The 14,615-nt window shown below is 42.7% G+C and overlaps 1 protein-coding gene across 1 annotated transcript in view; it reads right to left on the bottom strand.

Moving 5' to 3' along the window:
* The window catches only part of SATB2 (SATB homeobox 2), a 128,520-nt gene extending 115,049 nt beyond the window's left edge, over positions 1–13,471 (bottom strand). The window contains exons 1-2 of the mRNA XM_041473489.1: positions 13,350–13,471; positions 12,652–12,870 (exon numbers count right to left, since the gene is read on the bottom strand). Coding sequence (XP_041329423.1) covers positions 12,652–12,820 — 169 coding nt within the window. The 5' untranslated portion in view covers positions 12,821–12,870; positions 13,350–13,471. The remainder of the gene's footprint in view (positions 1–12,651; positions 12,871–13,349) is intronic.
* Positions 13,472–14,615: the final 1,144 nt, after the last annotated feature.

The raw sequence follows: 14,615 nt of genomic DNA, 5'->3' as shown, positions 1-14,615 counted from the left end.
GTGTTTGCCAAAGAAACAAAATCATGTTAAATAACATTACATTGTAGAATTTTTCTTCTTTGGAGGGCCAGAGGAAGTAAAACTAAGGACAATATCTTTCTACTCCTCCTCGGCTATTTTTTCTGGCTTTACATATTCAATAAATCTGTAGGCAGGAAATGCATTTCTACATTTTATATTTTAGCCAATGGCGAATGCAAACCACAAGGTATTATTTACATCTTTCTTCAGCTTCCAGTGCTTTCTGTGGCTTCAGTCTCCCAGCCATCGCAGCTATCCCAGATCTCCGGAAGTCTTATAAATAAGTCGCTACCATCTCTGCATATGTCCTTTGCTTCTTACAGCTTAACTACCCAAAGAATCCTTCTCCTAGCTGAAGTAACAGCCTTGCAATGTTTAACACAAAGTATTTCAGGCTACTATCCCACCACAGAAACACATTATGAAACTCATAACTTGATTCGATAATGCTTGAATTTCTAAAAAAAAAGGTAAAAAAGCAAAGCCACATTTAGACCATGTACTGTGACAAACAAGAAATGAGAAATAGAAAAACACCAAGCATTTACCACTGGCACAGCCTCTCCTGTGGCATATCTGGGACAGAAGTGCTGCTCGCAGGAGATGAGACCTTTTCTTAGTCAAAATGAATCAGCTGTTTCTGGTTACAAATCCCCTTTGCTAAATCACCTGCACTAACTCAGCTGAAGTTTGAATCTGCCACACCTGTTGAGTTCACAGAGAGGGAACAGGAGCAGCCCCACTGGGGCTTTGTGCCACCCTGCTAGCCCCTGACAGCCACGCACGGGGCAGCCAGGAGGCAAGAGCACTTAAACAGGAGAGATAAAGCACTTCCACCTTTTCAATTAAACAAGCAAAACTGAAAGCAATGATAACGCAGAGCTCAAAATACTGCTCTGAGGGAGCCCGAGTGAGAAGGCAGCATAAACAGCTGCCTAGGTTCCTCCAGCATAAAGCTCAGCCCCCCCGTGCAGCAGAACCCCTGGCAAGCAGGAATCCTGGGGGATACCAGCACCATGCTGCCCACCAGAATCACACACAAGCCTTCCAATCCATGGAACAGAATCATAGAATCGGTTAGGCTGGAAAAGAACACTTAAAATAATTAAGTCCAACTATTCCCATTGAAAGGAGAAAGGTGAAGACACTATAGCTACATTTTTCCAAAATAAAAGAGCTCAGTTGTTTCAACTTGTTTCCCAGTTACAAAAGAAGAAAAAATACTCCACAGCCGTACTTCATAATATTAATTAAATGGAAAATATACTCCTTTCAGTCAAAATCAGTGGAATGAACACTTCGAAAATCAGATGACTTTTTGTTAAAAAATCATCTTAAGCCATTAATTTCCTCTAAGTTTTAGGTTTTGGTTTCTTTAACTTAAAAACAAGTATAGAGTTTGTGAGGGGTTTTTAGTTTGGGGAACTGCTTTCTGTTTCTTTTCTCTCAAAAATGTAACAGAACTTGCCTAAGGGGTTAAGACTCTCTATGCCAAGTTCCACCCAAAATTATTTTTAATGACCAACATTTTTAAACCCTGAAAACTGGAACCACTAATAAGCCCTTAAATTCAGCGGTGCTAGCAGATGCCACCATATTATGTAATTTTTGAAGCAAAAAAACATCTTCTAGCAAAAGCATTTTAATGAAGGTTCTATTAACTAGTCTCCTGGTACCAGGATAAGTCCCCAGGAATGCAACAGAAAAGCCTTCATAGCTGGTTTGAGGGTTTTATTTCTGGAGAAGTGCTGTAGACCACACTCGGGCCTATTCTGGGGTCTCCACTGGGACCCACCAGCAAGTTCTTTTCTCCATCATGTCCATTCCTCTGTGAACCACTCCCTGGCAAGCAAAAGAAGAAATCTCATCACCCCTTCCCCATGTTACAAGATAAATGTCTGCCAACCTACACCTCTGCCTTCAAACCCACTTGCACGCTCCAACAGTGAAACAAACTGAATTATCTGCAACTTCCGTAACCACTGCCTCCTCCCTTGTGTCTTACAGATACTGGCAGCACTAGAAAACCTAATTTCTAAGTGACAATGTCAACAGATATGGCAGAAGTGGCCATTGGTTAAAGTTACAAGTACATACACAAGAGGACAAGCCACATAAAACTCTCTCTGAATAAATGGTGTCAAACTCAATGGTAACAGATGAAGCTCTTCATCCTGCTTCACTTTTAGCAAGAGTAAGGCCATTGCTACAGCAATATCATTACTAGATGGTATTTTTCTGGTAGAAGGAGACCACAGAAATCTTCATCAAATCTTCAGCGGGAAAGTAAGTGAAGGAGAGAATCACAAATGAGAAAATGTAGAAGCCATTCTGTCCTCCAGAAGGCAGCCAGCTTCCCCCTCTACCTCCCTTTTCACCAGTCAACAGAGAGTCTTCAGACAGTCTGCACCTACAGCCCATCATGGGTCAGCAACTGGCCTCTGGGGCTTGGCCTTTACTTCCAGCTCCAATCTTTCACACCCTTGTGGACAGAGGGCAACTTCTGAGCGGCCTTCTCTTGTATTGTCTTACCAGAGAGTTGTGGGGGAACCACTCTACAAATGTAAGATCACACATTCAACAGCTATCAGTTTGAACATTAGTCCTTTAGGAATATTTACATTTATCTGCCAGCAGGTCACATCAATCTAATGGGTTTAATAACTACCAGATCTTTATCAAACAAGTAATGAGGTCAAGGAACAAAAGTTAGATACATTCTCTTTCTCAGGTATGCACAGTACACTTCATCCAGCTAGGAATATTCTGGGGAAAGGGTGGAAAAGACCTACCTATAGGCTGACCTTCTGTGTGCGGATACACTTGTGATGAGTCAGCAATGCTTTTGGGGCTCAATAAGCTGAATTGCTACATTATTATGTACACAGAACTACACCAAAGAATTAGATACTTCTGCTGGTGCAAATGCATGTGCTCACTGAGAGGTGTTAGCCAAAGAAAGCAGATTACATCTGAGCTCCAAAGGCCGAACTGGCTCCCACTTCACTTTCAGATGCCATTCCAAATGTTGATTTATAATGCTGTATGATATAGGACTAGAGCCAAGGCTACTGTAGCAAGGTTCTCTCTTCCCGTGTATGGTACAGCAGAAAGGACACTTCTGCTTACAGCTCTAGGAGCCAGAGAAAATGGAGAACCAGGATCCCTCAACCTCAGGTCTTCAACTACAGTTTGGTCCCTTTGCAAGAGGCACACAGATGCACGGACCCTTGGCACAGGGCCTTTCTGCCTTTTGGATTTTAATCTGAACCCTGAGAAGGCGAGGAAACTGAAGGGCCACAGGAGAGTCTGTCTCAGGGAGCAATGGCTTAAGAGACCAAGTACTCCTATTTGCATTCATGTCCACAGATTTGAGGAAGGCACAAAAGATCAAGACACTCCCCCTACACGAAGCAGCACAGCTTTTCATTTTGAAAGAGAAGGAAGTAATTTTTACTACCTTTTACCTGTCCATGGCATTCTCAAAGCTCATGCAGCTGGCAGGTTAATATGACACTGTGATCATATTAATGTCATCACAAAGGCTCAATACATTCATTATTATGCCAAACCCAGACACTCAGATAATGCCTAACTTGAGCATTACTCTCAAGCATACAAACATACTTACTGCATACTTGCTCACAGGAACTCATATGAAGTCTACTATCCAGATTTCTATCTTGAGAAACAAACTACTTTAAAAAAAAAAAAAAGGAAAATTAAAAAAAACCCTCACACTTCTGTTACTCTGCATTTTCTCTAAGTCTAAAAATTGGTAGCATGTATGACAGGTCCACCTCATTTTTCTTAATGATGTTTTTATTATTCTTTCACTCAATTAAAACAGAAATGGATATTGCATCTTCTGACTGTATAATTGTTATTGTAATCTGTTTTCGATCACTGCTTGGGAAATGGGTCCAAAACAACATAAACTATCCACAGCCTCAGAATACAAGTCATTTTCTTTTACTACGATACTTAAAGAGACATCTATCATGTTGCTCCGCTAACATGTTTGTATTATGGCAAAGAAGTTATTTGTAAGTTGGGAAAAGACATTATGAAAATCACCTTTTACTCCGAAGTATTGTATAACTCATAATTTATAACTACACTCCTTAATAACCATTCAAAATAATAAGGCTGGAAATTGCGCACATCTAATTTTAATATATAAATAATGGAAATGCACATAAACCAAAATATGCTCAAAATATGAATTTATATTACTCTCCAAAAAATAGGCTGGTTATAGTTTTGAAAATAACATGCTTCATTTCCAATATACGCCTGTCAGTTAAATTTATGACAAAACATTCTCCGCGAGTTTAGATTACCAAGATGGTAAATACTTCTTTGTGCTTCCTCACTTATCTGAAGCTTCCGTCCAAATGCTGACAAAAGTCAGCAACTTCTCAAGAGTGAAGTGTTGTTGATACCCAAGTAAAGACAGACTAATCCAGCCCCTTCTCAACATTACAAATAGAATGGAACAGCTGAGAGAGAGACAAAGTAACCTTGTGGCTGTATGCAGCCATACAAATCATGCTTTTGATATAAGAAACTCCCCTCCCGACATTTCATGCCAGGTTTAGTACCTTTGAAAAGATCTGCTGTCAATAGTGTGTCTTTTCATCTCAGTGTGTGTCTTTGGGGAACAAACAAGGGAGAATGTTTAAGTGGAAGACATTTCTACTGCATTCTGAAAAAGCAGAGGGTATATATTACCTCAAGAGATGCTGCAGGTTCATATAAAATAGTGTCTGACAGGTATTAAGATTTTTTTGACCTTCTTTACCTTGCTCACATTGCTACTAACAAGGTACAGTTGTGCTTAAATTATTTAATATTGCATGTCCGTCTGATACAAGGATATCAGTTAGAGCACAATGACTAAACATTTCTAGCCAGATAATTTTCTATTTAGAAAACAAGTCATATGCTTAGACTCTTATCTAGAGCTGCCTGTCCTTTTTCTTCACATTCTTTCTGTTCCCTTCATACAGCTTCTACAAATAATGACAATCTTCTTTTTACAAACATCACTGCATGAAACACCAATAATCATTCAGCATTTGACAAGAAATTGAAAGTATATCTTGAGCTCAGACACAGTATTGCTGTCCTAGCATCCAGTTTACCTTAACATCGATGCAGGGCTCACACTTCATTTTTTAAACAATCTGTAAATTATCTGCGTAGTTTTATTCTAAGTAGAAGTGCCTCCTGGAAGGAGGTTTTACGTAAGTCCTCAGATACTAGCAACATTGACATTCACACCTTTAAAATCAGAGTAAGAATTACACTTAAAAAACCCCAAGCAAAACACAGCACTAACCAATCAATAAAACAAACAAAAAAACCCTTTCAAACATCTTTTGTAAGAGTTTTTAAATGTCAGCAGCCCTAAACTGCTAATAGACAAATGCCAAAATCTTGTATATTTCTAAATCTTCAGGGGACACTCAGTAAGCTAGCAAATAGATTTAAAAATTAAAAAACCAAACAACTAAAAATACTGCTTCATGGTTTTTCTACCTGAAATAGAAGAAATAACACTGGAAATATAAAATATTTTTTCCTTTACCAATATTCAAATCAATGCAAATGAAGACTGGGACAAAATATACTCAATAGATGCAGTACATACTCTCATACAAAGCGCAGGGACTCTGGATAAAAAAAAATCCATAACTATAGAATAGTGACAATATGGACATATCACACATTAAAGCATATCACACATTAAAGCAGTCAACACTTGGGAACGGCCACAAGAACCTCAACTAGGTGGGCTAACAACTGCCCCCAAATGAAATAGCAAAGAGTATTTCTGTCTTTCATAGCACTAATCAATGTAAACTCATTTGCCTGTAGCCCTGCAGCAGAGACGCTGCTGATGAGCATTCTGCAACAAGTACAAAGCTTCTTGGAGGGCAATTTTTTTTTAGTATCGCTAGAGGCTAGAAAACATTTCTCAAAAGCCCTCAAATACTCAGCTGCCTTTTGTCTGCTGTGACTATTTCTTACATCTGCATTAGTGACACATGCCACCGTGGGGACTGATGCAGCTGACCCCGGACATTTGGTACAGTAGGAACCAATTACCACAAGGCGATTTTTTCCGAGCTAGAAAGGGCTCTGGCTCCTTGTTCAACACAGTGGGCTGGTTTCAAAGCCACTGCGAGCTTCAAAAGGAGAGCACGCTCCTTTGGTAGTTACAGAGTATGAATCAGGCACAGGTTATCTCCAACAAACCCCCGTGCTATCAATTCAAAGGGACTTGGTAATACTTTATACCTTGAAAAACTGAGCCTTTAATCTGAAAAACACAGCAGTAGTTACTAATTTAACTAAATTACGAGGGGCAGTAATTAAAGGCCTAACTTAGCTATGCCTTGCAATTTGGGACTCAAAAGAAAATCTTCCCAAGTTTTACAGATTTTCAGCTATTTTAAAAAGTTTAAAAATAAGATTTAAAAGCAGGTTGAGGACTGCTCAATCACAAAAATAAGAATTTTCCTAAACAGGTCGCACAGATGTTTGGTGAATATAAATACATGACTGCAATAAAACTCTCCATTTTACAGCACCATAGTTGTCATATTGTATTACCATGTTCTGTGTCAATGCGAGTGACAAAAATCTTACTGGTTCAAGTATTTCACTTAAGCTCCAGACCACCGCTGTGGCCCTTTTGCTCCCCATTCCACACAGACATCTCTAAAGAAAACATCAATAATAGAAAGTAACTGCAAAAATAAATATTCAGGCTAGCCTCTCCATGAAGAATACTAAACTCAAATACTTTTAAAGGAATCCTAAAGTAAGTGATACCATCTGAAAGTCCATGCTACAAACTAGAAAGTTTCAATATGACACAGCTGTCTATTGAAATGACGACTTGATTACAGTTACATTATGCCAGGTTTTTTCTATTTTTAAATCAAGATGAAATATTCAGCATCGGAATTGTATTTAAATAGAATATAAGGACTCCACAAAATTAAGTATTTGGGAAAGGAATCTTCAAACTTCACTTCTAAATGTTTATTTATAATACTAAAAGGTTAATACTGTTGGCCTTGCTTTGATGTCCGAACTCTTCATCTAAATTCAGAGTCAAAAATAAGTCACTATTTAATTTCTTGAAAATACGTTACCTCATTGGCATCTTTAAAGTTTTGAATATGATTTTGCCGTCTTCTTTAGGCACAAAACACAGCTCTGGGGAGTCACTGAAACCTTCCGTTAAGGTGAGTTTGTCAAAGAATTGCCCTATAAATAATTGACAATAAATATACTATGCTCTATCCCAGTGACATCAAGAAAAGGTAGGATCCAACTTAAAAAAGGAAGAGTAAACAGAGAATTAAATTAATATGGATTATTTCAATTATGTTGGTTGCTTTTTCTTTCCTTTGGTTTATGATAAGAATAACAGCATGCAGTTAACTAACACGGCCATGGGTGTGGAAAAGAAACAGGGAGATGACTTGAAACACTTAGGAACTGTTGCAGGGGAAAGAAAAAAAATCTTACTACCACTAATCTTAAATCTTGAATTCAAAATTGTTGGTGTCTTTCTGCAGATGCAACTTAAGGGTTCCAAAATTACCCTAAACATCAAATTATGTCTAGGTCATTGAATGGGTGGATACCCTATATTCTGTTTAATGCATATGTTCAATTGTACACGCACTTCAACCAACTGTGCCTTTATTTTAATAACAGACCAAGTACTGAAAACACATAAAGAAAGACTATTTTTCTACCTCAGCAAAAATATGGCTGATACACTGCATGACCCTTCAGGAATGACTGCTCTGTTTGTTCCATTTACATGATATAGCCTGATTTGAAAAGGGAGAAAGGGGTGAAAATGAGCAAAAATACCAGAAACTCATTTTTAACAATCAGTCCCGGAAAAAAAAAAAAAAACTGTCTTGCTTTTCTTACTGTTCCTGTTAGAGGTTTCTTCCTCATTATACATCAGAAACATGTAAAATGCAAGATTTTACATTTCTTCCAAAACCCTACTGCATCATATAAAAATTAAATGCAACATTTTCCAACTATGCAGCCACAGAAAAAATATAAAATATAAACGTAAAACATAAAAACACATCTCTGCTGGTTCCTGAAACTAACAAGGATTTGCGGCTTTCACAGTTCTGTATTTCAGTGCGCTTAATTCTTTCCAATAGCTCCATATTTCTTTCAGGCAGCAGGAAGGTATTCTTCATCTAGGATCTGGGCAGGAGTCTAAAACTTCACCTTTCGCTTTGCTCAATTCCTAAGGACAAGTGAAACACTTCCTTACTGCTTTCAGGATGCCATGTTAACTAACCACTTAGAACAGAGGAGCAAATTTGATCAGGCTGTATTCTTCATCTGCACAGAAGTGAATTTTTGCTCCAGTCAAGCGCCTTAAATCCTTGTAAAGATATAAAAGGTAGTACAAACCCTTCCATATTTTTACAGAAATATCTAGAATGGACTTTGACAAACAGCTCTTTAACCATCAGCCTGTGCTTCTGTCACCCCAGAGATATATTAAAACTGATTTCTAACTACACTTAAGCAGACATGACCACAATACACTGAACTTTAGGGGGCTCACAGCAATCAGCAGCAGCGCTCCAAAGACTCACTGCATCCACGTTTCTGTTACATCTGACTTCATACAAACTCCATAACTACAGCTACTGATTAACATCCTGATCATACACTTTGGTTTGAATTGCCCGAAAGCTTTTCCCTCCATTAATATTTTGTAAATTGAATCACAGTTTTTAACAGTTACATTAATATGAACATATCAGACTGCATCAAACTAATCTAAACAAAAAATCATTTCCCGTTTTAAATCTGAACATGCTCCCTTGGCTATCATTTGATTTTATGCTTCTTTTTCAGTAAAATCAAACTTCAGAACAGCTCATTCTGCATCCTGGCATTTTAAGCTGCTTTCAGAAGCTTTTGACGTTTATTTTCTATGCTCTTCAAATCAACACACACATATATATGCACATCCACTCTTACACAAACAGGTTCACAAACTGCAATCAACAATTCTGTAAATATAAGTTTCCTAGTCATTAATCATCTCTCTTTTTTTTAATCCTTATGGAGTGAATTACTAACTGAGAGGAGACGCCAATTCTAGTAAGTGAATGTTACCCAACAGGGATATAAAGCTGTCAACACCATAGTGCTCTTGCTTGCTCTAAACTCTCTCCCAGGCTTCATATGTTTTTTAAAGCGATATTAGTCTTTTTTTCCAAGGAACCTTACTCTCCTTAAAATCTGAGCACTTGTGTTTTATTACATACAGGTTTTAAAACAGACTGGTCAGATAACAGCTGAAATATTTCAGAAGCGCTGGGTTAGTCAGGCAAACCAAAACTGGACTCTAATACATTGGACTGACGCTAACAACACTGTAAACAGTACCAAAACTTTTAAATCCCCTATTAAACACAACCTTTAAGACCTCGTTTATCTTTTTAGTGACCTTCACTAGATTATTATAGCTGCTGTAATGGCTCTCTGAATTAAGGACATTCACGTTAGGAATAAAAAACCAGGAAAGTCATAGCGCAAAATTTCTCATGAGAACAATTGATTTTCTGTTTGCATTACATAAGCTAATTTTAAAACACTTTTTCACTCACAAAACTAGAGAGAAAGCTAGAAACACCGATAGCATTATATTTCTCTATTTCTCAGGGAAGTCACTAGAAAAATAATTGCAGCAAACAGTACGATTATAAAACTGGTTACCAAAGGTCATCACACTCATCATAGCTGCAGATAGTTGAGAGCTTATTGCTCTGTTCTCACGAATTAACTTCAGAAACTGATATTATTACAACAAAATCCACTTGACAAATAGGAAGGAATTTCAGCATTTACATATCTAAGGGCCAAAATGAGATGAGAAAAAGAATTGCTAGCATTTGGCGTTGCTTTCAAAATCTTTATATACACACTATGGAATTAAAAATAAAACAAAAAAACTTAAATGGTCTCTAGTTTTCGGTAAAGTATTTCCATTTTTGTCCTAAATACAATTCACATTCAGTAAGTATTAGCACTTGTTAAAGCCCAAGAAATAAGAATAAACAGAAAAACTGGCAACTGAAGCCTTGCATGTCACTTCACTATGACTTTCAATAGTTTCCTTTTTGTCAGACTCTAGGCACAATAATAGGAGAGTCCCTATCAGTATTTACTTCAAATAATTTTTATACTAATTTACCAACAAATTTAAAGTAAGCCCATCCACAAATGTCTACAGATGCATTTCACAACTCCAGTGAAAAAAATTACTAACACCACAGTAATCACTGCAAAGCCACAGACTTCCAAAAATACCTGAAACAGGTGTGATCTGCATACAGGAAAAGATCACTTGATCATAACAGGTTCTTAAAGATCAAACTTGAAAAAGAGCAGAGGGAAAATATCTGGAAATTAGTTATGTTGATTTATTGTAAGAGTATTTCCAGAAGAAAAAAAAAATCAATTTTAAACAGCACCATTATCTTATTAAAAAAAAAGTCTGCCTTAACTAATTTAGTATTGAGTATTATAGAACCTAGGTAAGTATTCAGAAAGGAATCATTTTTTTCTTGCTTTCAGTATCAATAAGGAGTAATGAATAACCTTTATTATGAACAGCCTAAACCCAAAGAGACTGAGACTGTTTAAAGAACACCAGCTAAGAAAAAAGAAAAAAAATTACTCCTGCATTTCTTATTCCCCCACACTTCTACATTCCAGTCTACAACACCTTTATACATGAGCTGAAAAGTAATGAATGAAAACTCAAGCTCTTAAAAGTTTGCTTTCAGAAATGAAAGTCTTTTTCTTAAGTGGAAGAGATCTTCCACAACTTAATAGGCCAGATTCAGGCTGAACCACCAGTATAACTATAAAAGCTGCTGAATTTCTCTTGGATAATACAGCTGCAACTAGAAAGCAAACATATATTCCAAAACATTTAAAAGAGTTCTGTTAAAGTATATTTCTATAAATGCCCCAAGGAAAAATATTTCAGCTCTAATTCTAACATTCCTTTAAAAATCAAGCAGCTTTAATGCCGAAGTCTTGAAAAATGCATGCAAAACTACATACACTCCTTTTTATATGATTAGCTAGTTCCTTTTTACAATTATTCAACAAATTATTTCTTCAGCAATTTCTAAGTGGAATAGTATTACAAGTCTTTCACTGCAAAGCTGTTTCTTCTTCTTCCATACACTGGAGGAACACGGAGAAGAGGATTAAAAACTAGATATATAGAAACATAAAAAAACTAGTGAGCTCTCTTACCCTTCATTAGGTATATAAATGAATCCTATGCTTTTAAAATAAAATCTGCAGCTCCTTAGCAAACTTCAGCAATTAGGAAGCCTATTGAGCCAAAGAGGTCTAAAACAAGCATCTAATGGTAAAATCGCTAAATAAACCTCACGTAATAGAGAGTCATGTGACGACTATTTCAATGTATCTCTCGAAATGCCAGTTACACAAACTCCCTGTGTACAAACAACTACAATTATGTTACCGCTCTGCTTATTTTAAAACGCAAATACAGAGGTTTTTTTAAGGTAAAGTTATTGGTGGCCTTTCCTGCAGTATTCTGTTCACAACAGCTGGTTAATTTCAAGATCTTTAAATATATTTTTTCTAACACGAGGCTGCACTGTCTCAAACACGACGGCATCAGAGTTAAGAGGAAAAAAGAAGGCATTTAAGAGAAGTAACTGGAAAGTTTATCTGCTTGGAACAAAAGTAGGGAAAAAAGCAACCATGCACTTAATATCCTCTTAACACAAAACTGACCAGCAACTTGATAGCAAAATAAGAAAGATTAAGTATCCTAGAGAAACGCAGGAAAACTGAAAAACTAATGCCCAATATATTTGCTGAAAAAGCTGAACCTTACACATGCCCTATCCTCTTTTACAACAACTGCTACAAAATGCTACTTACCGAAAGAAAAATAAAATCCCAAAATGCAACCATAAACGCTACCATTTTTCCCACCCTGGTGACCCTATTCTCAAAGCTGTGACGGTGGGTGTTAACGCAGCTAAACTGGTGTCACCTGCATCCGTGAAGGCAGCCCGACCGCCCGCACCCATCCCGGAGGCGCTGCCCAGGCCCGCCGCCCGGCCGCTGCCGTGCCCTGCGGGAGCGCCGGCGGGCAGGGGGATGCCCGTGGGCTGCCCCAGGACAATCCGCACCAACAAAGCGCCGAGCGCAGGACACGCTCTCACCCCGTTACCCTCCCGCAGGATCAGCCCTCGCCTTTTGAGAGCTGCCCGGCCAGAGCCCGGCCCGGGCTGGCCTCTTTCGGCAGGCGGCCTTCTAACACCGGAGGGCTGCGCGCCGCATGTCCGGTCCAAGTCCTCCCGCAGAACCCCATCACCGCAGCGGTGCCGAGCAGCCAAATGCTTGCCCAAGAAAGCGGGCAGCAGCCCTCCAGCTGCCACTCGGACTTGCCGGGCCCTCCGCGCACGGTGCCGACCCGCCCGCCACACGCTTCACCCGGGCCCGCCGCCCTGCGCGCCCCGGGCGGCGGAGCCGCCGCGAGCGCGGCCGCACGGTTACCTCCCACGGGCTTGGTGACGGCGCCGTTGGGCCTCCCGCGGGTGCCCATGGGGCTGCCGTTCTGCTCCAGCCTGGCCACCTTCCCGGGGGGGGGCCCTTTGACATCAGGGCTGCCGCTGCCTCTGTCGGGGCTGTCCCGCAGACAGGGGCTCTCGCTCCTCCGCTCCATGCTCGGGGACGCTGCTCCCGCTGGCAGGTCGCAGTAGAAGGAGCACGGACCTAGGGCGAGAGAAACAAGGGGCGCTTCAGTGGCCGCTGGCCAGTACCGGGCCCCGCTCACCCGGCCGGGCCCCCGATGCGCGTCTCCAGAGCGGTTCAGCTCCGTGAAGCCGGGCGAGTAGCGGCCGGGTGCGACGCCGCACCGCTCCCGCCGCCGGAGCCGGCCCCGCTGAAAGCGAGCGGTTCCCCTCACCCGCCCGGCGCCAACCTGCCGCGGGCGGGGGCAGGCAGTGCTGCGCCCCGGTTCCCATCGCGCTCGGCAGGCAAGCAGCCCAGCCGCCTGCCGCAGCCAGGTGCTGCGCCCCGGGTACGGCCACAGTCCCGGCCCACCCCCGGGGGCCGCGGGGAAGAGGCTGCCAGTCCAGACGGCCCCGCTGGCACGGCCCCCCCGCGCCGGCCAGCTGTGCAGCCACGGAGTAGCCGGCTGCTGGCGAGGAAGCCTCTAGCGAGCGGCTCCCGCGAACTGCCGCTGTACTTACTGCTTATAGCCTGTCTGTAAGTTGGCTGAGTTGGGCTCTGTCCATGGATCAGAAGTAGAGAATCCAGGGTGGAAAGTTTTCCTGTTTCCTTCTCCCACGCCGCGTTCTTCGCTTCTACTCCTTCCCCCCACCCCCAGCCCCTTCCTCGCCCTCCTCCGGGGGTGCTGAGGCGGCGGGGCCGGGGCGGTTTCCCGCGGGGCGGCAAGGGTAGAGCCCCGTCCCGGAGGGTCGCGGGTGGCGAGCGGAGCGGAGAGGTCGGGACGAGGGGGCGGGGAGGCGTGGGGCCGTCGGCTGCGGCGCAGAAGAGAAGGGAGAGGGAGCCGACTTCTCACACCTTCAGCGGAGAAAATCAATACCGGGGGAAACAGGGGGAGGAGAAGAGGAGGGAGCGCCGCTCTCCCGGGCTCCGCGGCGGCGGCGAGTGCCTGGCAGCGCGGAGAAGTGGCGGCGGCGGCCCCCCGTGTGTCACTTTCAATCGCTCCCTCCCCTGCCAACGACAGCAGCGGCAGGAGGGACTCGCCACAGAGAGCAGAGAAACGGTTATTAGTTGCGTTGAGTCATCGAGGCAAAGTGAGTCCTTTTTGGGGTTGTCCTTGCTTTCGGGTTTGGTGTATGTGCACGCCTGTGTGTGTGTGTCTGCCTGTCTGTCTGCGCGGCGTTCCCGTCCCAGGGCTGTGCATCCCAAACATCGCCACCCCTCCTCGCCTTGACACCCCTCCCCCTCCCCGCCCCCCCGCAAAAATCAAGTCTCGCTGCTACCTCGGAATCGGGCACAGACGGGCACGCAGCAGCCCACCTCCTCCCGGCCCGGCCCGCCCCGCGGAGCCCCGGCCCCGCTGCGCGCACGGGTGGGAGGCAGAAACCCACCTGGCAGGAAATTAAAGACCAATAAATAAATAATACATCTCACACGCGAAAAAGGAGCGCAGTGCCGCGCGAAGGGAGGGCAGGCTGGGTGGGGAAGGGGAAGCGTGGCAGGACGACGCGGTGGTGACAGGAGAGACCCAGGGCAGAAAGGCGCAAGGGCAGGGGCAGTCGGGCTGGAGGAGGGCTGAGAGGGACGGAGAGGAGGAGGAGCCGGGAGAAGGGGAAGGGCGGGGGGGCGGATGGTGGGGAAATGGGAGTTGGGGGACACCGGACGGACCGAGGAGGAGCAAAGCTGCCACCGGCATTCAGTCTACACGCCCGGTTTGGTCCGATGCAGCCCGTGCGACCTCGCCGCGTCCTGCCACCCGCCCCCCACCCCCGTCCCCCTGGGAACCGACC

This window comes from Pyrgilauda ruficollis, unplaced genomic scaffold (assembly GCF_017590135.1).
Source record: "Pyrgilauda ruficollis isolate IOZ18807 unplaced genomic scaffold, ASM1759013v1 scaffold3, whole genome shotgun sequence".
Taxonomy (NCBI): Eukaryota; Metazoa; Chordata; class Aves; order Passeriformes; family Passeridae; genus Pyrgilauda; species Pyrgilauda ruficollis.
Note: the sequence above shows the minus strand (reverse complement) of the source record. Positions and strands in the feature narration are given on the sequence as shown.